The sequence below is a fragment of the Manis javanica genome, chromosome 5 (assembly GCF_040802235.1).
Source record: "Manis javanica isolate MJ-LG chromosome 5, MJ_LKY, whole genome shotgun sequence".
Lineage (NCBI taxonomy): Eukaryota > Metazoa > Chordata > Mammalia > Pholidota > Manidae > Manis > Manis javanica.
The window spans coordinates 136242385-136266460 of record NC_133160.1 but is presented as its reverse complement, the minus strand read 5'-3'; the positions used below and the strand labels follow the sequence as shown (position 1 = coordinate 136266460).

General features: G+C 33.6%; 1 protein-coding gene across 2 annotated transcripts in view; it reads right to left on the bottom strand.

The window, feature by feature from the left end:
* GABRG1 (gamma-aminobutyric acid type A receptor subunit gamma1) overlaps window positions 1-24076 on the bottom strand; it is an 80006-nt gene that overhangs the window by 12700 nt on the left and 43230 nt on the right. For both annotated transcript variants that reach the window (XM_073237676.1, XM_073237677.1), the window contains 5 exons: window positions 8213-8433; window positions 7333-7415; window positions 5994-6131; window positions 5750-5902; window positions 635-846 (listed from right to left, as the gene is read on the bottom strand). In XM_073237676.1, coding sequence (XP_073093777.1) covers window positions 635-846; window positions 5750-5902; window positions 5994-6131; window positions 7333-7415; window positions 8213-8433 — 807 coding nt within the window. The remainder of the gene's footprint in view (window positions 1-634; window positions 847-5749; window positions 5903-5993; window positions 6132-7332; window positions 7416-8212; window positions 8434-24076) is intronic.

The window sequence follows — 24076 nt, the reverse complement described above, 5'->3', positions numbered from 1 at the left end:
ACTTGGAGGAATGCCTGGCATACTCAGCGTCAGCTGTTACTTTAAGGTGCTTATAGCTGCCATTGTAATAAGAAATTACAGTCAATCATCCAACACTTACGAGTCTTGGAAACAACAGAATTAATGATAATCTATCAACTTGATACGATATAAGTTAAGGTACATAAATGATTGGGAAGAGGTAATCAGAGAGTACAAATGTGCAAGAACCAAAAGAGCTCTGACTTTCAAACACATTTGAATACTAACATCAAAAAGGAATCTTTTTCTCTAAAAAGCAAGTTAATTTTGTGGGCCTCCTGTTGTTAGAAGTATAAATCCTAACACAAAAATAGAATCAAATAAAGATCTTTAAGCAAATTTTTTTTAGGTACAGAGACTCTACAACATGGGGAAAATTCACAGCATAAGAAACCACCCTTTACAAGGGTAATCCAAGAGTCTTTTCTAAGGAGAAGCATAGGTACACTTCCCTTGGTGGGCAATATTGGGTACTCCAGTTTCCTCTTAATTTTGTTTATCTTTTTTCAGGGCACCTGAAGCATTCATATTACTCTAAGGGAGTATAGCAGGTATTCAAAATAGTATCTCTAATAGTCAGTTGCTGTATATAAAATAGAGATATTGAACATACCGAGGCTTTTTCTTTTAGCTTTCTATCTCGAGTCATCTTTACTTTTTTGTTGCTGGTGAAATAATGCAAGGTGCCATATTCCATCAGGGCTGCAAACACGAAAATGAAACAAACAGAAACAAAGAGATCCATCGCAGTCACGTAAGAAACCTTCGGTAATGATTTCCTGGCAATTGTGCTCAGAGTTGTCATAGTCAGAACTGTAGTGATACCTGTGGAGGGAAGGGGACAAAAACAGAAGGTAAAAAATAACTTCACAGACCATTTGTTTTCTTTCATCTGATTTGGCAAAATTGTGAGCAGAAATAAAAGGAAACAATGGGATATGATTACTCGTGATTTACAGAAAAAAAATTACCGGTAACCCTAGCTACATTATGTTCAATGTGTTCGCTGTGTCTGTGCGACTTTTAATTCTCTAAATTCTGTGGACGGCAAGGAGTTCACGCCCTCCTTAGTCACCATTTCCTTCTGCCACAGTAGTAGACCATTCAATGCTTAGCTGGCCTACGGCTGCCCGGAAGAAAAATACTCTTGCCACCGTCACAAGCTGGGATCTTGCCAAGCAGGATTAAATCAAGGCTGTTAGCAAAGTCCAAAAGATGGCATTAAAAATGGGTGAGAGTTGTCAAAAGGTAAAAACTTTCAGTTATAAAATAAATAAATTTAGGGGATATAATGTACAGCATGGGGACGATAGTTAATAATCCTGCATTGCACATTTGAAAGTTTCTGAGAGTGTGGATGATAAAAGTTCTCATCACCAAAAAAAAAAATTTGTAACTGTGTGTGGTGACAGATGATAACTAGACCTACTGTGGTGATCATTTCATAATATATACAAATATTGAAACATTCTGTATACCTAAAGCTAACATAATGTTATATGTCAATTATATCTCAATAAAAGTAAAAGATAGCATTAAAGAGTCAGGAAATGCCAGTCTTTCCCTCTTCTTTATAGCTTTCTGCTGGAATACGAGGGCTGGAGCACCAGCAGCCATTTTAGTACATCAGGTAATCGTGAGAATCACCATCACCCACAGCACAGTACAGAGCTAGAGGGAGTCTGAGTTCTTCACAACAAACTATCCTTTGATCACCTACTTTTGGACTTTCAATGGAAAACAAATATTCTGTTACTTCACTTAAGCTACAGTGATTTGAGGTTTTCTGCCACATACAGTTAAAATTAATTTTAATTTTTTAAATTAAATTAGATTTGAATTAATTTTAATCCAAACTAGTACAGTGTTTTCTTATATGATACCTGGAATTAAACCTATTTTTTAACCACAAAATTTATGTGAAGAACACAGGCAAAATTACATCAAAGGAATACTTTAAAAGCACAGAGTAAATCTTCATAGCTTGAAGAATTCAGTATATACATTTGGGCCAACCCCCTGGGCCATCCCCATTTGTGTATCTTTGGGGGCATCAGTTTTTCTGTATCCATGGCCTTCTTGTGGTTCTTACCACTGCTGAAATCAGAGCCCTACCCCTCAGTTTACTTGCTGTATCTCTTCTTATCTAAACTGACATAATTCTCATTTTTTGCCCACCACCTAGGCCCCAAGATTGGACTTGCTTTCCCTCCAAAAAGTACTAAGTGTAATGCCAAGCACTTTTTAATTTGGCCAATTATTTATAGAGTGGCAACACCTGGGATGAAAAAATAGAAAGGATCTCTTTGGTATGCAGAAGGCAATACCACCACTTTCCCTCACATCTCCATCAAAACGTGCACTAGTAATTCCTCTCATCTTTTTACTTTCATTGTTACTTACTCAGGATTGAAAAACAAAGATGGCACAGGTATGATGGATTGGGAGTCATGGAGACAAATTTAGATTCGAATTTTGACTCTTCTACCTATTAGCTCTATGATCTTAGCAGGGTTTCTTAAATCCTCTGTACCTCATCTAAAAAACTGGCACAATAATATCTTGTTTGGTATTGACAATGAATGTATACAATGGCTATTTATTTTACTCATTTGTTCTTGAGGTGGATATTTAGAATACTGATTTTAAGTCTTTCTTCCTTTGTAATATAGCACTGTAAAGTAGTAATTTTCCCTCTAAGCAATGTTTTAGCTGCTTCTCACAAACACTTATATCTTAAATTCTTATTAGAATATAGTTTGAAATATTTTCTAATTTTGCTTTGATCCAAGAGTTATCTAACGGGCCATTTTTAAATTTCCAAATATATGAGGAAATGTTTACTATATTATTTTTATTAATTTTTAATTTACTTCCAAGTTGGTAAGAAAATATATTTTGGAAAATTTCAATATTTTGAATTTTACTGTGGTCTTGATTAATGTTTCCTATGCACTTGAAAATATGGTATGTTCTGTAGATAGTGGATTTCCTATTAAAATCCCTCTGAGTCCATGATAATAAAAAAACATCTGGGTTATTAAGCAGATATTTCCTCCATAGCTTCCCCTGCTCAAATTCCTACAATAGTGTCCTGTCACATTTGGAATAAAATCCAAAGTCCTTAAAATGACTTATTTAAACTACCATGACCTAATCTCATTTTTCACATCTTCTCAGTCAGCTCTACGCACAGTTGTCTTCTTTCTGAACCTTAGCATGGTGTGGAAAGGGAGATTCCACTGTAGAACCGGCGGGTTGTCCCTGCCTGCTCACTCTCGCTACCAGACATCACCAGGCCACTTCCACAGAAGTGGCCTCCTCTGCTGCCTCCTCAGAGACGTCTAGCCTGACTCCACAGATAAAATAGCAAACGTCATGACCAACCACATCCCTTGCCATTCTCTAGCCTTTTATTTCCTTTCTCTTTGTAGCCTTTATTACTCAACTGACATTTAATTACATGCTTTTTATATTTGTACATTACCCATACAGCCCATTGAAACATAAATGCTATAAACATAAGGATTTATAACTATTGTTCACTGTTAACAATACAGCATTTGGAACACTGCCTGTTTCATAAAAAGCATTTGGTAAATGTTTGTTAAAATGCAATGTTGATTAAAAGAGTCCAGGAAATTGTTGTGAGATAAATGCATATGTATGTTAGGTAGGAAGGTCGATATGAGTAGTCAGAGGAGATAGGGTTTGGAGGGAAAGAACTGCCCAGTCCATGCCTAGCTAGAGGCCCCATGGAGGAAAAACAGAACTTTGTGGGAGATGGGGGGGACAACTTCCTTTTCTGAGAAGTTCAGGGCTAGCTGGTCCGAACCAGATCACCACACAGGCCCAGTAAGACGATAACTTGACCACTGCTTAATCTTACCTCATTATAATCTCATTAGTATAAAATCCACATTGTAGTTTTCCTCCCCCACCCCCATGGGTTTTTCTGTGTGCATTCTAGGAAAAGATGTGCATTAAGAGAAAGAATTACGTGACTAAAATTGTTAATCTAATAGACCTCACCTTGTCAGTCAAAGAGGTCAGTCAAAGCTGCCTAGGGCTTAATAAAAGAGATCTTCCCCATTAGACAATGCTGACTCTGGCCCTTTCCTCTCTGAGTGTACTTAAATAATTTTTTGTTTTGCTTTACTATTGTCTTGGCCTTTCAATTCTTTGTCTCAGTGGGGATAAGAACCGAGGAGCAGCCATGTACCATGACAAATGTATGTATGTATGTATGAATGTATTTATCTATGTATACTTAAAAAAAACTTGATATTCCAACTACATAGGACCCATAATTGTATTCTTCAAGTTATATTGGCTATAGCTTATCTTTACAGTTGATATGCCAATATTAAAAAATATAAATTCGTGCAAAAATACAATTTCACAATTGACTATTCTCTTTCATGACACTATGGCATACAGTTTTTAGCTTTGTGCCAACCTAATGGTAGGGATAATCCATTGAATCCCTTTGGGAGAAATATGAAAATAATGTTTAAAACAAAAAATACAGTATTTAAGTCATGCACATACTATCATAAAAAGAAGCTGAAGTAATTTATTTACCTTAGATCATAAAATTATTTGAAATACTAATAATATTTAAATAAGAAACAAAACTCAGGTATGAGTGTATTTTATACACTAGCTATGTCTATATCTCTGTTGAGATTCCCAATGGAACTACTTTCAAGTATAGAGTTAGGTGACTCAGTTTTATCAGTCACTTTTATGTGATTTTCATTTTGCTGTATTTATTAAATGGAGTCATTCACCAGCTGTCATAGAAACCACATTAAAAAACTTCATTGTTGAAAATAGAAACTGTCATAACTTTATGTTTTTTAAGACATCATTAGGAGTAGTGTGATTGACGTCTTGCACTGACTTTGGGAATGAATCAATTGATCAATATGTTGTCTTTTTACATTGATACCTAAATGAAAGTTATTAGTTTCTTTTAAACAAATGTATAGTAATTAAGTAGATTTTCTTATATGATTTTGATTATTGAAATAGATTTGCAGAAGAGAAAAACAGAAGTCTATTTTATCATGCATGAATTACAAATTAGCCTTTTAAGCAGTATACAGGCAGCTCTCAAAATATTCACAGACTAATTACACATTTTATAGATTACAGAAGCCTGGAAACTTCTTGTTCTTTTCAGACACCTGCACTTTAGAACAGTTGACTGTTCATTAGCAACATTGTTAAGAGCAGGAGATTTCAAAGCCTTTTAAACACACAACAGTCAATAAATGCTGGTTATTAGTGATTCAGCTAAAAAAATAAAATAGAGTCTATCAAAACTGAAAATATTGACGAAATTAAGATCCAAGATTATGTATGATTTTCATGCATTAATTATTACTGTGTATTTATACTTCCCTTGACCTAAACTAGCAAGAGAAATAAGAAAACAAAAATTCTGAAATTTCAAGTTCATTACAATTCTGTTTTCTATTTTATCATGTATTTTAAATGTATTTCATTTTTAGGATATCCATCTGGATAAAAAAATAAAATAAAAATACCTAGATTAGCAAGAATCAATTTCAGCATCGTATTACACTAGAGTATCTGTTAATTTTTGCTTGATTGTATGTATGGGAATACTCTAACACTTCAACTATAAACTCTTATCAGATTAAAAAATTTTAAATATTATTTTAAATATGATAGTACAGAATGATATTGCATGTCATACCCAGTGATGTTCTTGCCGGTACTGCATCTTTATTGATCCAAAAAGACACCCAAGAAAGAACAACTGTCAGAATACATGGAATGTAGGTCTGAATAGTGAAATACCCCATTCGTCTGCTCAGGTCAAAAAAAATTGTCATGATAATATAATCTCCTGGAAGAAAAACAAAAGTTTTATCTTGGCTATGATATATATATATTCCAACCCACAGATTTAAATACAAATACAAAAGCATCATTCTTACCAGAGATTGTGTGAGAAATTTCAGTTGAGTTCCGTAACCCTACAAATGCAAATTGATATAATCTCCAATATTTAGGATCAGCCACTTCTACAGAAGGCTTTTTCCATTTATACTGAATTTCATTTTTAGGATATCCATCTGGATAAAAAATTAAAATAAAATACCCAGATTAGCAAGAACCAGATTTATTACTGTTCCAATACCAGCATTATTCAAATGTTTTGAAATTCTTTCTCATTTTTGTATTATATGTTAAATATAGAAAAAGCTGCATAAAATACATGTATATAGTGTAAAGAATAATCGTATAATAATCAATTAACTTCACTTAAATCAAAAAAGCATCCAAGAAAACTCATGTGTCTACTCCAATATAGTAATTCCCTCTTTCAATCAAATGGAACCAACGACCTGATTTTTGTGATGATTTTCGTGGATTTTTTTTGTTACAGATTTTCTGATATGCATTTCTGGAAAACATAGCTTAGTTTTTTTGAAATCTATTTGATTATTGCCATACATACTGGATGCATTATTTTATATTTTCTTTTAATATTATATTTATGATAGTCATCCATGCTATTGTATATAACTGTTTCATTGTAAAAATGTACTAAAATTCATTAATCCATTTTACTGTTATAGACACTTATAATGTTTCCTGTTGGCTATTACTAACACAGCAGCTAGTAACATCGCACATGCTTCACAATACATACACATGCAAAGCTTTCTCTGGGACATATACTTCGGTGTGGAATAGCTAGGACATGGCTTAATTATATACTGGACCCATATGCAAAAATTATATAGCTTGAATCATTTCACTGTGTTTCAGTCTTTCTTTTGAATAAAATAGGCTTTTCCAACTCATTAAAGTCTTCTCAAATATTTGCTATTAATACAATAAATATTCTTCATCAAACCAATCTTTGAAATGTATTTTAAAATCCAATGTAATGTGGTTAAATCTTGCCTCCAGAAGATTAATAAAATTTGAATCAATATTTTATTCTCCACATTATAAAAAGTATTTGAAAAGAAACCTATCTTTAGTAGACCTATATTTAATTAAAATCGGAAAAGAGCAATTAGATAAAACTAAAATCTGTAAAGTATTACATAATAAAATACATTCACTATGCATTTACTGCCACTTCTTAATTTAAAAGCAAGAAACAAATATGTCCATTGTAATTATTTTATCTGAGAGTCGAACAAAATTCACATTTCTGAAAATTATGTAAATTGTGTTTTATTTCATTTCATTTTACATTTTTTAAATAAACAGGATCCAAGGTTAAAATTCTATAAATTTGTCAAGTATTATGTTACTTACAGCTTGAAAATTCTAGTGGACAGGAATGTTCATCCATAGGAAAGTTATGAAGCTGAAGATAACATTCTGCATTAATTGTTAATCTATTTAATGAAAGAATAAATATTAGACAATGAGAAACAATTTTGAGCATTAAAAATCTTTGTCTAATTTTCAAACATGATTTTGGCTTACAAAGATGGACTATGATATATTAAAAAATAATAATTCTAAAGTCTCAAAATCTTAAGTGGTAACGGTATAACATTCATAAATGAGTAAGAAAATTCTATTACTTTCCTTTCTAGCCAGCTAAGCTGCCTCTGTATACATTCCAGTATAATCTCTGTTTACAATTAAACTTTTGTACTTCACGATCTCAACACACACACAATGAACACAGTGGAAATGGCTAATTATGGTGATTTTTCTTTCTCTTAATTTGCCAGGAACATCTTTCCATTAAGAATGATTTTTAATAAACAGATATGTCCAAGGTTGAATTAAATAAACTTGAATCATACATCAACCTTCATTTAGTCCTTTCTTAACATTACTTGATCACTGGAAATCAGTGTTTTAAATTTTTATAGCAGGATGTGCTCCTGAGAATATCTCAATCAATCATTTGCATTACTAGATAAAAAACATAATGTTCATGCCATGCCTATTCTCCTTCAGAGGAGAAAATCAAGGAGTTTTTCTTCTCTGCTTTTAGTGTTCCTCACTCTTTACTCTAAGCTTAAACAAGCATTTCCAAAATATTCTACCACTTAAGATGTATGAAAGGAGCTCCATATTTCTTATTTTGTAATTCTGAAAAAGGGAAATTTATGAGTTGATCAAACAGTAATACAGAAAATCAGTTAGAGCACTGCATATTTTCTTAAAACAGTATTACCTTAGAGTATATAGAACTCGTCCATCATTCCAAATTCGAAGCAGACGATTAGGAGTTGTTATCCAATGCGCATCAGATTTTCTTGAGTTTCTGAAGAAAGTGTCAGGAATCCAAATTTTTCCAACCATATTACTGTTAAGCATGAGCACTTTCATGGTGCTATTGAATTTTAAACGACTATCAAACCAGGTTTGGGCAAAAATTATATCTATTGTGTATTCCTAAAGATAAAAAGAAGAGTAATAATTTAGAATAAGAAAGCCACTATTTTACGTTTTCTTCAGATGTTTGAATTTTTATAAGGTTTCTGTAATTAAATTGTACTTAAACTCAGTCTTTTCAGAGGAAAAAAGTGCTTTGCTTTCACCTTTCTAATTGTTTACATGAATCATGTAAAATAAAATCCAAGGTTTCTAACAGTTACTGCTGCCCAGTGTGGCTTTATTATTTTTCAAATTTTATTCAAGATTTTATAACTTCTAGTATATAGTCATTAAATATAAAAGCAAATTTTCTTGACATTAACAATTATATTAATTTTGTGATATTTACATGATATGTAAGTAAAACAAAATCACAAATAAGTACAAATCAAGATGCAAACACCAAATTAACTAAAGGCCCTTACATTGTCCTTTGGCCAAAAACTTAATCACAAATTATAGGTCTACATTTACTTAGATAGAAATTTTTTAAAGCAACTACACATAAAAAACATCCTATTGAGCACTTATAACGTGCCAAACACCATGCTGAGTTTTGCATGTAACATGTCATGAAATCCTTATTACAACCCTGTGAAATAGGGACTACTATAATCTTAATTTTTAAGTAACATTTATTGAGTAATAGAGAGGGAAAATAATTCTCCTCATATCACAGAGCTAATAAGCAGATGATATGGAAACTGAGACCCTACAGGCTGAATCCCCAATTCACATCCATAAGAACCACACATATGTATATAACTGTGGTTGCTGGGGGGCCGAGAGGTCCCAGTATTACAGGAAAGGCTCAAACCATAATCAGCAAGTGACTCTATTTAGGAAATTGCATGGTTATGAGGGAACTCTCAGGAGTAGGTGATTAAGCAGTATCTATACTTTATATCCTGACATAATGCCTGCCATATTATAAGCATTAAAATGTGTTTGATAAAATTAATGTCTAAGAATGCAGTAGTAGTCAACACTATTGAGGACAGAAAGTGATTATATGTATGTGTGTATATACCTCTGACATCAAAAGGGAGACAAAGAGCAAAATGAAAAGTAAGAGGTATTTTATGAGGTACTATGGGTGGGTGCTGGATGCTCACTCATGATGCGGTGCTGGCAAGTGGCCAGTTCGCCTGGAGGGAAATATTTAATACAGGAAATGGAAGTGTAATTGAGAGTTTGACTAATGAATGAATATTTTTTAAAAAGTGGTAGGGAGAATAATAAATAAACAGACTAGGAGTCAACTTGCTAATAAGGAAGTAGGATCAAATCCTACTGTCCAAGCAGAATATTTATAATTATAATTTACTTGACCATAGAGTAAATTGAGAAGGAAACACTTATTTTCTTTTTATTTATGTAACTGAGTAAGTTTGATAAGTAACTGTTTAAGGCGTACAGTGTTACTTCGATACATTTATATATTCCAATATGATTGCCATTGTAGCAATGTTTATCACATTACATAATTATGGTACAATATTATTGTCTATATTCATTCTATTGTGCATTACATCTCTATGGCTTATTTACTTCTTGCAAATTTGTATCCTTAAACACCAAGATTTTATCTATTTGGGATGAACAGTGTTACAATTTGGGAAAAGCACATACATATTAATAATTATTTAAAATCCAGCAATGGCCTAGACATTGTGTAATCAGGTATGGGATGTGTGCTTTATAAAGAGATTAAGACATATAAATAAATTATTGTGGGTAATTTGTCCATATAATGATATAATATGTGATCATTCAATAATCTATCCACATACATAGATAGATGCACGCATCTACTGTGTCAGTCATTGTTTTGCATAGATATAAAAACATCAAGTCCTTGTGCATAAAAGCACTTGTATTGTGAGTAATTTAGAGAGGGAGATGATTAAACTTTTTTTCTTCCAACTTAGTATGGGATGCCTAGAATCAAATTGTGCTGTGAGATACAGACTGAAAGTACTTTGGCAACCATGTGAGTTTTATACATTTCATAGCCACAACCTTGCTTATGTACTGTTTATAATTCAAGCTGAGTCATAATGCAAAACATCTCATAATACACAGTAATAAAGCATATTTTTTCTTTAGATGCTTAATCATATTATTAAGTAATATTAATGGAGTTGTCCATAATATGGGCATGCATTTATGAGGGCCAATGGACCCTTATGTACAATATCACTGGTGGTGTACCTCCTCCCTGAACCTTGTGGAAATTATTGGACAGCTTCACAAGAGTTACCTTTAGTCCCTATTCCAGAGCAGATGTTTTTTTCTTTGGAATAAATTATGATTTTTCAAAGTATCCTTTTCAACTGATACTAATAATTAACCATTCAGTCTAACAGTGTAACCTGTGTTATGACACAGTTTCTGGTTATAATGGTAAATGCAAATAAAAGAAGGCTCACACTCATTTTATGGTACATCCCAGAAAGAATATTTAATTAACATTATGTGCAAAAATTACTTTGTATTTTTATATAGAATCAAAGATAAGAAACTGTATAAAATAAAGGATGAGGTTTATATATCCACCAGGATTATGGCTTGGCAAAGATCCGACATTGGTTGGTTGAGGGAACCTCATGCTACTTTGTAGGTATATGTGGCTGCACTATTTCTAAATAATGGGGCATTAAAGGCAGCACTTGAGAACTAACTTGTCTAGGGGTGGAATTTAGCAAGCAGCTATGAATCCTGCTTAGCAGCTGATAGGGTCTTCTTTAGAATACGTGTTTATGAAAGAGCTAATCACTGTTGAAAGAGCTATGACTTCCAAATGCTCAAACTCTTCTAAGCAGAGGGTCTTGGGGAAATGTGAAAATTTTTCTACTTACAATTATTTCCACAACATAGGACAAAGAAAAGAAAGATACAGAGATACGTTTTCATAACCCATCCTTCCCAACCCCTTTATAGAGGCTAATATTTCCAGGCTCTTCTAAATTGCTAATTCTTAATAAGTGCTTCACTGAGATAAAAAGGTCATTAAAGTTTGTGCTATTTTATGTGTAATCAAAAATCCAATTGCATTTACTCATTTATATCAGTGTAATTTCCAGAAAATGATCAAACTGTGTTCTTGTACTTCATGTTCCTATTTAGAGGTTATAATTATCTGCAGAATAAATAAGCAAAAGTAACACAAAAAGGAACTTCCATTCACTCAGGACAGCAAGTACAAGAGCTTCTAGGGTAAACATTTTGAGATATGAAATAGTACATTAGACATTTGAAGTCCCATGTACATTATGAAACTTATTTTATTTCCTTGCAAGTTAGCTGAGAAATTAGCATTAATGCATAAAGGTAAAAAGATGAGTCATCTTGATTTCTAACTCAATTACATCAAAACCTAACTGATAGCATGTGTATGTAGTGTAATCTTACTACCATATCATCAGCTTTACAAGTATGTACTGTTTCTCACACTTAAAAGTATTATTGTATTTCCAGGAATGGAAAAAACTATACATAAAATGCAGATTGGCTTAAGTAATTGATATAGGTACATAATTTTATCATGAAGTTTGGTTGACTCTGATCTGGTCTTCCCACCATGACACTAATAATCTCTTCCTAAACTATCTATATGCCAATATAGTATGGCGGGCCAAGTAATGGCTGGTGGTGAATCAGATACTAAGGCCATAGACATGCAGAGAAATATTCAAGTATAGCAGTATAGCTAATCTGTAGTACAAAGAGCTTTAGTGGTAAAAGTTCATAGTTATCTGCTCCACTTTGCTTAATTATTGGAAAAGCACCAACTTCTTGATAGTATCACAACAACATAAAACTAAGTAGAAAACTTGGTACCATTCTAGTTTTCAAATAGATAAAGAAATAAGAAACAAAGAGGCTATGCCCAGTATTAAATCATTAAGTCATTCAGCAATGCAATGAAAGATGTTCAAAAAGAAGACATGAATCTGAGTTCAGTTATCAACCCCTTGGGCTCTATTTTTATGTCTCTAAATGTATATTGCCAAAGGCATGTAACAACATGGGCATTCAGTCATCACTTATCTTTTTAACAAACAGTTTTCCGTGTTTGAGTTACTTCTACATTGTGCTGGGTTTACATAGATGGGAATGGAACCTCAGTTAAAGAGACATGGAAACAGGGGAGATTATTTCAGCCAGGGAAAATAAAGAAAGACTTCATGATGGAAGTTGTATTTGACCTGAACCTTAAAGGATATATGAATATATAGATACATGCTGGGACCAATTAATAAATGTTGAGGGGGAAGTAGAGAGGCAGTAAAATGCAGGGCATAATGCAAGCCATATATAATGAAAAAAGCAGTGAATTTTCTACAGGGGAGAGAATGTGCATTATTCATATACACAGGGTATTCTTTATATGGAAGAGTTTTGAAAACTATTATCTAAAATGATCAGTTTCTAATAGTTGACTCTGGAACCTAGACACAGCTCTGTCCTCATGTACTGCTGAACTGAGTGTTATAAACTGAACATTCTAATACATCACTTGTTAATTTTGTGTGCCATGCTTAATCATATATTTTCTACTAGGTATATATCCTGTAACATTTTATATATAATTTCAAAGAGTAAAATATCAAACAATATAATCACAGATAGCTCAACCCAAGAGAGGACACAAATTTTAAAAAATGAACTTCCATTCCTTAAAAAGTTTATAATATAATAAAGATCTAGACAGGGTTAGCTTCCAGATATATATATATATATAATAAGTACCCTAAGATTTGGGGTGGGAGAAACTATTATGAGCCTGTACTTGTCAGAGTTTTCCAGAGAAACAGAACTAATTAGATGTATGTATGTATGTATGGATGTATGGATGGATGGATGGATGGATAGCTAGATAGACATATAGACAGACTAGAATAGATAGTTATATTTTAAAGTATTGACTCATGAGATTTTGGAGACAGGCAAGTCAAAAATTTGTGGGGCAGGCCAGCAGGCTGAAGAACCAGAGAAGTGTTGATGTTTCAGTCTTGAGTCAAAGGCAGTCTGGAGGCAGAACCTCTTCTTCCACAAAGGACCTGAGTATTTTCCATTAAAGCCTTCATTGGATTGAAGTCTATCCACATTATAAAAGATAATCTGACTTACATAAGTCTAAAGATTTCAGTGTTCATCACATCTAAAAAACTGCCTTCCCAGCAACATCTAGACTTCTGTTTGACAAATATCTGGGTACCATAACCCAATCATATCGACACATAAAATGAACCATCACAGAGCTATTATAGTAGGAATATATATTTTAACCAAAATTGTGGTTGTTGAATGAATTAAAATGAATAATTTTTCTCGTAACACCCAGCTCATGTTTTCTATGTAAATCCACACTCTCTTCATTTTATCCCTTCTCTTACTTAGTCTAAGCCTTTCAGAGATGTTTGTTCCATATTTCTCAATTGAGTGAATACAAAATATTAAAAAATCATTTACCAGTAAATTCTTGTCTTTTTTTCATGCTCTGAACTTTGAATTTCATCAGAAAGAACTCTTGGAGTCAGGTAGGTGCACCAGGTTGCTGGCAAAGCCATTTGGGTCTCACAGCCTAGCCCTATTCTATAACTACACTTTAATTGCTGATAAGGAAGGTTTATTTGATTTCCATTTGCCTGTTTCATATACATATTTGTCAGTGGATTCAGATTCCAGAGGGATAAAAAAGGAAGAATTATTTACTGATCCTTTCAAACACCAAATATGCTCCAGAAAAAAAGATGACTATTTTTTCCAAGCAGATATTCCCTTGTTAAGAGGTTCTCGGATTCAGTTTTGATATTACATAGAAATAAAGAAATGTGGAATTCTGATTTTCAGCTGGAGGACTCCCAAAATAAGCCATAGGATTGCTTGCAAAGTAATTCCAAAATGCCTCTGTTATGAATACTCTATGAGATCAAACATATGAAAAAAAATCTCCTATTCCCTATGCCATTCCAGGGAGAATAAGATATGTGGGCTGTCTTCTTCCTGGGTATCCACTGCTAGGATGGGAAAAGTCTTGGACAGGTCATCGTCTCTTTCTATCAGTCTACCATTAGAAATCCATTGCTTCAGATCATGAAATTGTAAACAATAAGGTGCTCTAAACATTTATAAATTTGGGAATTTAACTTGCCATGGTTATGTATATATTGAGAAGTTTCATCAAAGACATGCTCAACTGATACCAAATAGCCCATCGCAGACAATTGCTTGAACAAACATTAAGAACTTCCCCAATGCACAGACATCAAAATTCTATTCACCATCCCCCTGTAATTCTGAAATGGATATGAAGGAATGGTTGTTCACTTGGAATGTGCTCCATCTGCCCCATGGGGAGCTGAAGTGAATCCAGAAGGCAGAAGAGAGGCTTTCCAGAATCACTGCAGCACTGCGCTGAGCACAAAGGCAGACATCAACGGTGGGAGAAAAGGCAGGCAAATGAGGGATCTGACATATGTCAAAAGAACCCAAATTCCTTTCAGTGTGGACAATTACACTATTCTGAGTCCATGAGGTCTGACTGCACTTTACAGGAGTAATATAGTGTAGTGATTGGGGATATAAGCTGCTTTGGAGCAGACGTCCAAGGGGGGGGTGTGAATTCTGAATATAGCAATTTTTATTTGACCTTCTGCACATTTCTTAGCTACTTATGACTCAGTTTCCTCATCTTAAATCTACTGTGTGAGGTTCTTGTTGATATTTAATGTAAATTACTTAAAATAATGATAGCACACAGTAAGTATTCTGTAAAATTATAGTCATAATAAGGAAGGAAAGCCTTCATATCATTTTAAAATGGAGCAACAGGACCTTTGAAAAGATTCCAGTTTACAGAGGTTGTAGGCACAGTTATGCGATGCCTACTCTGGAAGAGATTAATGTTTTATAGATATGCCTTTATTTTTGAAGCAATCTCCTCATATACAGGGACAGCCAGTCCTGATATTAAGATTCTTTGTAAAAAATTTCCCTAGCTTCTGGAAAGACAGTCTATTCTAAGTATTCATGTTACTAGTCCACTAGCAGAATTTGAATCAGTTAATTAGTTTTTCTTTCATGCTACGTTTGGTCCACTTAGATTTTAAGACACCGCTGAGTCTTGTTTTCCTCCTACCTCAGTGGCCACTCCTTCTCAGTCTACTTCCCTAGTTCCTCTTCATCTTTCATGCGTCTAAGCAATGATGTGCACCAGAGTCTAATAACACTCAGTGGCCTTCTCTTCACTCCTAAGATGATCTCATGCAAGCATCTCCTATGTAACCTGAAGAAAGCAAAAGCTCTATCTCAAGAGAAGAACCCTCCTCTGAGATCCCAACATGCATGTCTAACTGTCTCGTTAATGTCTTCAGTTAGACAACTAGATGACACATCAGCCAAAATGGAATCAGTGATCTTCATCATTCTCTAAAAAAGTAATCTTCCCCAACTTCCTTTGCTATCTCATTAAATGACAACTCCATCTTTCCAAGTTTTCAAGTCAAGAAATCTTGCAGTCGTTCTCAATTCTTCTTTTTCTCTAGTACTCCACATGCGGTCTTTCAGAAAATCTTGGCATCACCACTCCCAAATTATTTCCACAATCTGATAACTACTCACCAGTTTTATCATCATCAACTTTTCCCTTACTTAATGCAATATACTCATCTCCAGCCTCTCTGCTTCCACAATGGGCCTCCTAGTTTGTTTTTCACTCAGAAAGATAGTGGTCTCATTGAAAACTGAAGTCATATCATATCACACCACTCTTCTGGACAACTTTTTAAAATCACCTTCTCATATTCATTCGGACAGAAAAAAAAATCAGTATCTTTTCAATGTCTTTAAGACAACAGATGATCTGCACCTTAATTGCACCTTCTCCTACCTCTTCTTAACCCTTATCAGTTCTCCTGTTCTTCTGTTAACCATAGTGTTCTCTTTGCTGTTCCACACAGATTTGTAGCTCAGAGCCTCTGCTCCTGCTATTCCCTCTAGCTAAAGCACTCCTCTGTAGATATCTGCATGACCTGCTTCTTTCCCACTGTTGGTTTCTGTTCAAAATTCACTTAATAAGTGACACTTCCTTGGACTACTATGTACACTGAAAATCCATCCTGACCCTCCCTATCGAGACTCTGCTCCACTTCTCTCCAGTGCATTCATCACCACTTAATGTGTGACGTATTGATTTATTTTATACTTCCTCCCAGCTAGAATGTAAGCTCCACGAGGGCAAAGCGTATTTAATTATGCAATACCATAGCCTCAACTCTCAAAGACAGTGTCTGGCATGTAAGAGACAATAAATAGTTGTTGATGGAATAAACAGGCAAACTATTATCAATACATTTTAATTCCTGGTGTCCATAAGGCATTCTAATAAATCTGTAAAAATTTGGCCAAAATCTCATGAATTCATGGCTAAATTCACAGTTAGCAGGGCTACGACCTAAAGGGTTAGACAAATATAGCTCAAACATTGTTACCTCTGCAACATGTGAGAGAGGGTTACATTCTAAATGAGGAGCCTGTAAATACACAGCATGACATCTGGGAAGAAATACTTTGCATGGCTACTGTTAAAAGCATGGTAAGGGAATCTCTGCAGTGGATAATTGATATTCAGGGAGGGCTCTGCTTCCTAGAGAAACCCTGTTACCAATAAATCATCATGTTTTTCTTCTACATGCATAACATCTGTTACAGATGGCTAAATGCTACATGGCTAGGTTATTTGCTCTATGATCTGACTGTGGTATTTCTGCATCTATAATCACACTGTACTGTATTAAAATATATTCCTTAATATTATATACTTTCAAGTGTACATGACATTTGCTAAAAGGATAGATTGTAAATTCTTTCACCACAAGGCAAAAATGGAAACTACGTGAGGTGATGTGTTAATTAACACATAATTAGCTTAATTATGGCGGGCATTTCACAAAGTACACATATATGAAAACATCAAGTGGTACACCTTATATTCAATTTCTATTTGTCAATTATACCCCAATAAAGCTGAAAAAATATTTCTTGTTGTCAGAATTAGGTTTCCTGTCTAAGTAAGATAGAACACTACTTGGGAACGACCTACTTAGAAAGAGTCTGAATATCTCTTGTTTTAAATTATTTTACATATTCTTTTTAGTTCTTGCCCCTGTCCTTATTCCTAATGCAGAAAATGAAGAACTTCTGACGCTGTCAGCCTGCTACTAGCATGGCACCATTCGCCTTACTGCTGGAAGCACTGGCTTCCAGTGTTTGGATCTAATTGTGCAGATCACAAAGCTGAGTACTCTTAACAGACAAGTCCAAGCCTTATCACACAATTTGCAGAATTTCCATTACAGAAATTTGTTATAATTCTCATTATAGCAAAATGTCAAAAGTCAAGACATTTAAACAAGTTATCTCTCCTCCACATCTTAATTAAACTGCAGAGCAACTGATGTTAGTTTAAATTCATTTCCAGTCTAAGACCTAACATTTGGTACATTATTTAAAAAGCCTTTGCAATAAAAATATAAAAATAATACATTGAATAAGAGATAAAGCATTGCCTTTCAATATACATAACTTTAAATACATGCCAGATAATCAACAAAACGAACATACTGATATATATCGAAGTGTGTGTTGTAGTGAAAAGATGTTGTGTGAAGATCACTGGTTGGATGGAGGTGGGAAATTGTGTCACAGTTGCAATACGGTGACTTGCTAGAATATCATGCTGACCAAGTCCCTTACTCTATCTCACTGAAAAAATGAGGCACCAGGCAAAATCATCACTACAATCTTTCCCAGTTTTAAAGCTTGGGACTATGAGCAAGTCATTAATCATGACAATGTTACCACATGTTAGAGATTAATTTCTAAAAATGTTCTAAACAAATAAGGATAAAGGCTAAGATGGACATGGTATTTTCCAATGACCTTTCCTCATAAAAAGACTTCTGATCTATAGGTGTTTTTGTTCTTTTCATTTAATTACACCTAATTCCTGCTAAACTGATAGTTGAAAATGGCTGAAGTCTGTGGCTGCCAAACCTGGTTGACTAGAAGTACCCGAAGAGCATTTTCAAAATTTTGATTCCAGGTCCCAAATTACTGAATCAGAATTGCCTGGAGCAATACCTTAGAATTTGGATTTTTCTTTCAAAGAAAAGAAAAATGTATGTTTCTTATATATAGTTTGGGGTTATAAAGGTTTGGAAATTATTGACAAGATTCTTTCCTTTCCTTAAGGTTTTAATATCAAACATCCTCTAGGTTTCTGGCCAGAAAAAAAAAAGTAAAAGAAAAAGAAGAGAAAGAGAGAGAGAGTGAATGAGTAAAAGAGAAAGATCCCCACTATACAAAATAATAGATATCTAAATGCAAAATCTTAGGGCATTTAAACACATTTTGGAGTTAATGTTTATAGATGGGAAGTTTTATGCAGTATTCTCAAACTGAACCGTGAGGCTGCCATCTATCTAAATACAAGTTTTCTATACTGAAATTTATATAGGAATGTGTGTGTGTGTGTTTAAGAGAAGTTTGATTTTTAACATTCAGCATTTTTAACATGTATGTACCTCTACAAAATTTTAGAATGTCATCTCCTAAAATGGTGAATTATTAGCCCTTTGAAGTTATTTAAGGCCATGTTAAAGTACCACCACATGTACTAAACTAAACTTCTTTTCCTAAGATATTTATTGTTTTGCAGTATTTTTACATCTTTAGCAAAACATTAACACTTGTCACTCTCTTCCTGTAAATAAATTATATATTAAGAAATAAAGCAATCAAAGTGGCCCACTAATAACTTGAGTTCAGTATGGAAAGACCTTTTTAGGTACCATATAATCCAAATAATTCACAATTAAACAGATAAAAAGTGAGGAATCATGGGTATGTTTGAATCAACTGTAATAAAAGATACAGTGACTCAGAGCAGCTAGGAAGAAAGCAAGGCTAAAATCAGCTTTTAATCACATGAATGAAAGTCATGAGTTGAAAGCTCACATGTAGGCCTTCATTCTGCCACAAGTTTCCCCCTGAAGTCAAGCTGGGGCTGGAACTGCTGAGCAGAACAGGCCCATTCTACATTATATACCTACTGCTTCGTAGAGGACTCAGATTGTGACTAACCCAGGACTCTACCTTGAGGTGTATCATTAGATAATTATTGAAAATAAGATACTTCCAAAAATTTGACCAAGATATATCAGAGGTCTCAGAGGTGTTTGTACCCTTATACTAAGGAAATAATTATAGGTACCCAAAGGATTCTGATAATATTACTCTTAATCACAACAAATTGGAAGTGTCCTAAACATCCCAAATTAGAAACATCCCATAAATAATGAATTATTAAATATATTATGCTACATTTAATGATATATTTAGAAAAGAAATCAAGTGGAGTAACAGTCATGATATAGCAAGTAGGAAAAAAAACAATGTTATAAAGTAGTATGTATAATATTATAGCATTTGGTAAAACTATGTACATAGAATTATTAAAATAGTAACTGGCTACCGCTGGATAATGAGAATCTAGAATATTTAATTTGTCTTTCTTTTGCCTAAGTGGAATTCCTAATTTTCCCATATTGCACAAGTATTTCTTTCATAATAAGGAAAAAACTACTTTCATGAAATTTTTAAAGAAAAAAATTAGTATAGGATCACTATTTGTAATTTAAAATATGTATGGGTTCATACACAGCATTTTTCCTGGCCCTTCCCCTTCTGTACTGAACTAGTTTGCAGTTTTTAGCTATCTTCTCCACTAGGTTTTATGCTTCTCTGAAGGAAGGAGGCTGTATCTTTCTAACCTAGTAGCCAGTGTACCAACTGTTACAATATTGGTAGTAAATACATATAAGACAAACAAAACAATGAAATAAAAATCAAAATGTTTACATCAAGAAATAATAAAATAATTTTAGTAATTTTTAGGATCCAGAAGTTAATTTAAGTTCCTAGTTCTAAGATTGTTAACTTCCTGTTTATGGGGCAAGTCAACATACTGAATCAGAGAAGCAGAGAGGTGAAAATAACACTCACTCATTTATAATTTTTAATGTTATATCTGCCAGTATTAGATCAAACAGTACCTAAATTTATATTGTTTTAAAATAAAGCCTGTGAAAAGAAGTAAATTTTAGAGCATAATGTACACTCCCATGAAAAATTTTAACATAATATGCAAAAGAAATTAAAACCATGGCAATAAGTTTTCATATATTGTACAAACCAAGCAAATACAATTGTTAAATGTAAATGCATGTCTTCTATTACTGTAATTCATCATATCCAAGAAATAGAAGCCCTTTTTCTTTCCTTCCATTAGTACATTCAGGTCAGTAATCTAGATGGGGAAAAATAGCTCTTGTTTCCATGCTTTCACTGTTTCATAATTCCTCAATTTAATATACTTGGCAATGAATGACTGCTTCCAGTTAATATAGTAAATGTAATAACAGGGTTTCTTTGATATGTAGAAGCTAAGCCTGAGATTTTATCTCCTTGAATCTAAAAGCAGAAGGAACAAAAAAGAGAAGAAAGGAAGGAGAGGGAATGAGAGAGAGAAAAAACACTTAACATTATTAACACAAATTGCGTGAAACCTAACTGAAGAAATGTGTTCCTTTCGATGGAAGAAATGCATGGAAAAAATTTCCCTATGAGCACCAGCTTACTCAATATATTTAAGATCTTTGAACACAAGTTATACATCTGGGGAGTTTATTATCCAAAGTGAGTCTGATAAGGCAAGGTAAAGTAAAATAGCCTTCCCAGTCAGCTCTCACCATTTCTCAGACTAACTATTGACTATGAGCTACTGCCACCTCCTGCCTCACCCTAAGACATATTTGATACTTGGCCATTCCACTTAAATGAGTGAAACAAATTTTGATTACTGGGAAAATCCCATATTTCTATTAAATAATGAATGATGTTTATTCATTCTGTAGTTCCACATATACTTTTATGTAAGAGTACTTTTTTTATTTTATAGAGAACACTATGATTTTCCTTTTCTGGTAAAAACAGTCTGAAAAGGGGCACTAATGTCAAATATTTCCATATTGGCCAGAAATAAAGCATCCTGTCTTTTGCTAAGTTTACTCAACCTTGTTTGTGTCCTGCTCACCCCAATGTAGTCATCTCGGGCAGGTAGTTATTTTGGCATCTAGCCCAGCTGGGGCCCCAGCTCCTTTCTAAGTTGTTCTCCTCCTAATGGGCACCCTTGCTCCTCAGCCCTGTCTCTCTTACCAGGACCAATGGTGATGTCATGCAGGGAGAATCCTTCCAGCTTCAGCGCCGTGTCCTGGACTGTGTGATGCATCACTCCAGTATACAATAGTGTGAAGTAAGTTCTACAGACATGAACTGGGATCTTATTCTTGAGCAGATTTAAGAGTTGTTTTCCTCTCTGGTCCTACACTTTCATATGAGTCACCTCTGAATATTGGACCATAGAAAGGTATATCAGTCTGTATAACTAAATCCATGTCCAAATTATACCTAAAATTTTCAATTATAACTGTTTTTGTTATCCTCTTGTGTTTAGCTTCCTCTTAGATATAATCATAAATTCATCTTGTATTTCCTAGAGCTTTCATTGATTTTTTTTTACTTGATTCAGAGAACTGCTATAACCCCTCCCCTGTACATTGTACTAGCTAGTCAGGAGGTAAGATGCTATTGTTTCATTATCCTGAGACATTTACTCAATAGAGTAAAAATACATAATCTCCCGAAACCTGAAAAAAACAAGAGGTTAAAAAGTACTTTAATTCAGTCTAATAACATCGATTAGTTTTTTTTTTTTGCCTATAGTTCTGATTGCATGTTTTTATTCTGTTTATATTTAAGGTAATTTTAATCAGAGCTGACATAGGTAGTCAGCTGCTATCCAAGTTATACTAGTTGTTCAATCTTCATTAGCATATCTGTTATTCATTTTGAATTTAAATTTTCAAAATGGAAACTATAAAAACAATATATTTGACTAATTTATTGATTCAACATGCAACTATTGAATATACTATTTTTTGATAGTGACACCAAAATTGAAACCATGATTAATATATAATAAATAATAATATATATTAATATATAATAATCAAACCCTAAAATAAAAGAAGGAAAAGCATACCCTATTTTGGAATGATGTTGTTTTAGGTCTTAGTAATCTATAGAGATACTATTTTATATAGCCAGATTAAAAAAAGTAGAAGACAAGTAGTGACTTTGTAGCATCTTACTACATTAATGGACAGTGACTGCAATGGGCTATGGTCGGGTGGGGGGACTTGATAATATGGGTGAATGTTGTAACAACAATGTTGTTCATGTGAAACCTTCATAAAATTTTATATCAATGATACCATAATAAAAAAATGTGCACCAAACCAAATTTTAGCTAATCAAAAAAAAAACACCAAACATTAAATCAATACATTAATTTTGTTCTCCACCAGTAACTTAGATTGGATGAGCAGTCAGGGTGGGAAGGGGGGACCTACCCTCTTGCTCAATTAAGTATACTCAATTCTGCTTGCTTGATTACATCCCCATTCAAAGCAATTTTGATGATTTTATGAAAACCGAATTTAATTTTCCTACATTGTTTAGTTAGAAGTCTTCTATGTAAACTGTTCCTTATGAATCCCTAATATGATGATGCTTCTCTTTTAATAAACACTATCAGTAACCCATTTTTTTTATTATATGTGCTTTAGTATTACCAGTTTTAATAGCAATTTCATCTAATTAGCTTTTCTAAAACTATCACTGCCCAAGGTTATAAGTGTACAGTTTGCCCCACTGGGAAAAGCAAATCTTTACTACTGTGGAAGTTTTATACAGGAAAATCATCAAGGAGCCTCTTGGCAGCCAGTCTTGTCAAAATGTCTGTGGAATACTAATATAACCTTGAATCCTATCTTTTTATTTAAATAAGCACATATTTTTCTTTAATGGTTTCATTCAAACTGAAAACAAAAGCCCAAATTAAAAAATATACAGTTCAGGAAAATGTAGACTACCATATGTGTAAACAAGCTTATCTTCTCTAAATTTTGGCTAGTGAGAAACTAAACATTGTTAAGATTCTCCTAAAAAGAAAATTAACATTTTAATGCATTATTTTATGAAATACCATATTTGCATAATGTTATATTAATGCACACAGGTATACAGAATGCTTTATCTTTACAAAAATCAACTGGTTGCATAGGAATTCAATTTGGGCAGAGCGAATATTAAAAAACTCATTAAAACTTTCTTTTTTGTTGGTTTCTTCACCACGGTTTTATGTTCATTTTCTTGTCAACCTTGCTGTTTTATTTAGTACCTTAGCTCTCTTTCAGGTCCTTAAATGTGTTCCTTAAGGTCTGATATTCATTCCTTTTTTCTTCTCTTTGCTTTAAGACTGTTTTTCCCATCTTTCAGAGGCTTAGCTAATTCCTGACAAGTATTTGCTCCAGGCTAATTTTCTCCTGAGAGTTAGCTCCTAATTTCAGACTCTCAAATTTAACTTACCCACAGCCAGTTCATATTCATTTGCAATAAGGAGATAAAGATGTCAGTTATGGTGTGGCCAAAATGCTGGCAGTACAGTAGCCAGTGCAGGCAGCTGTGAAAG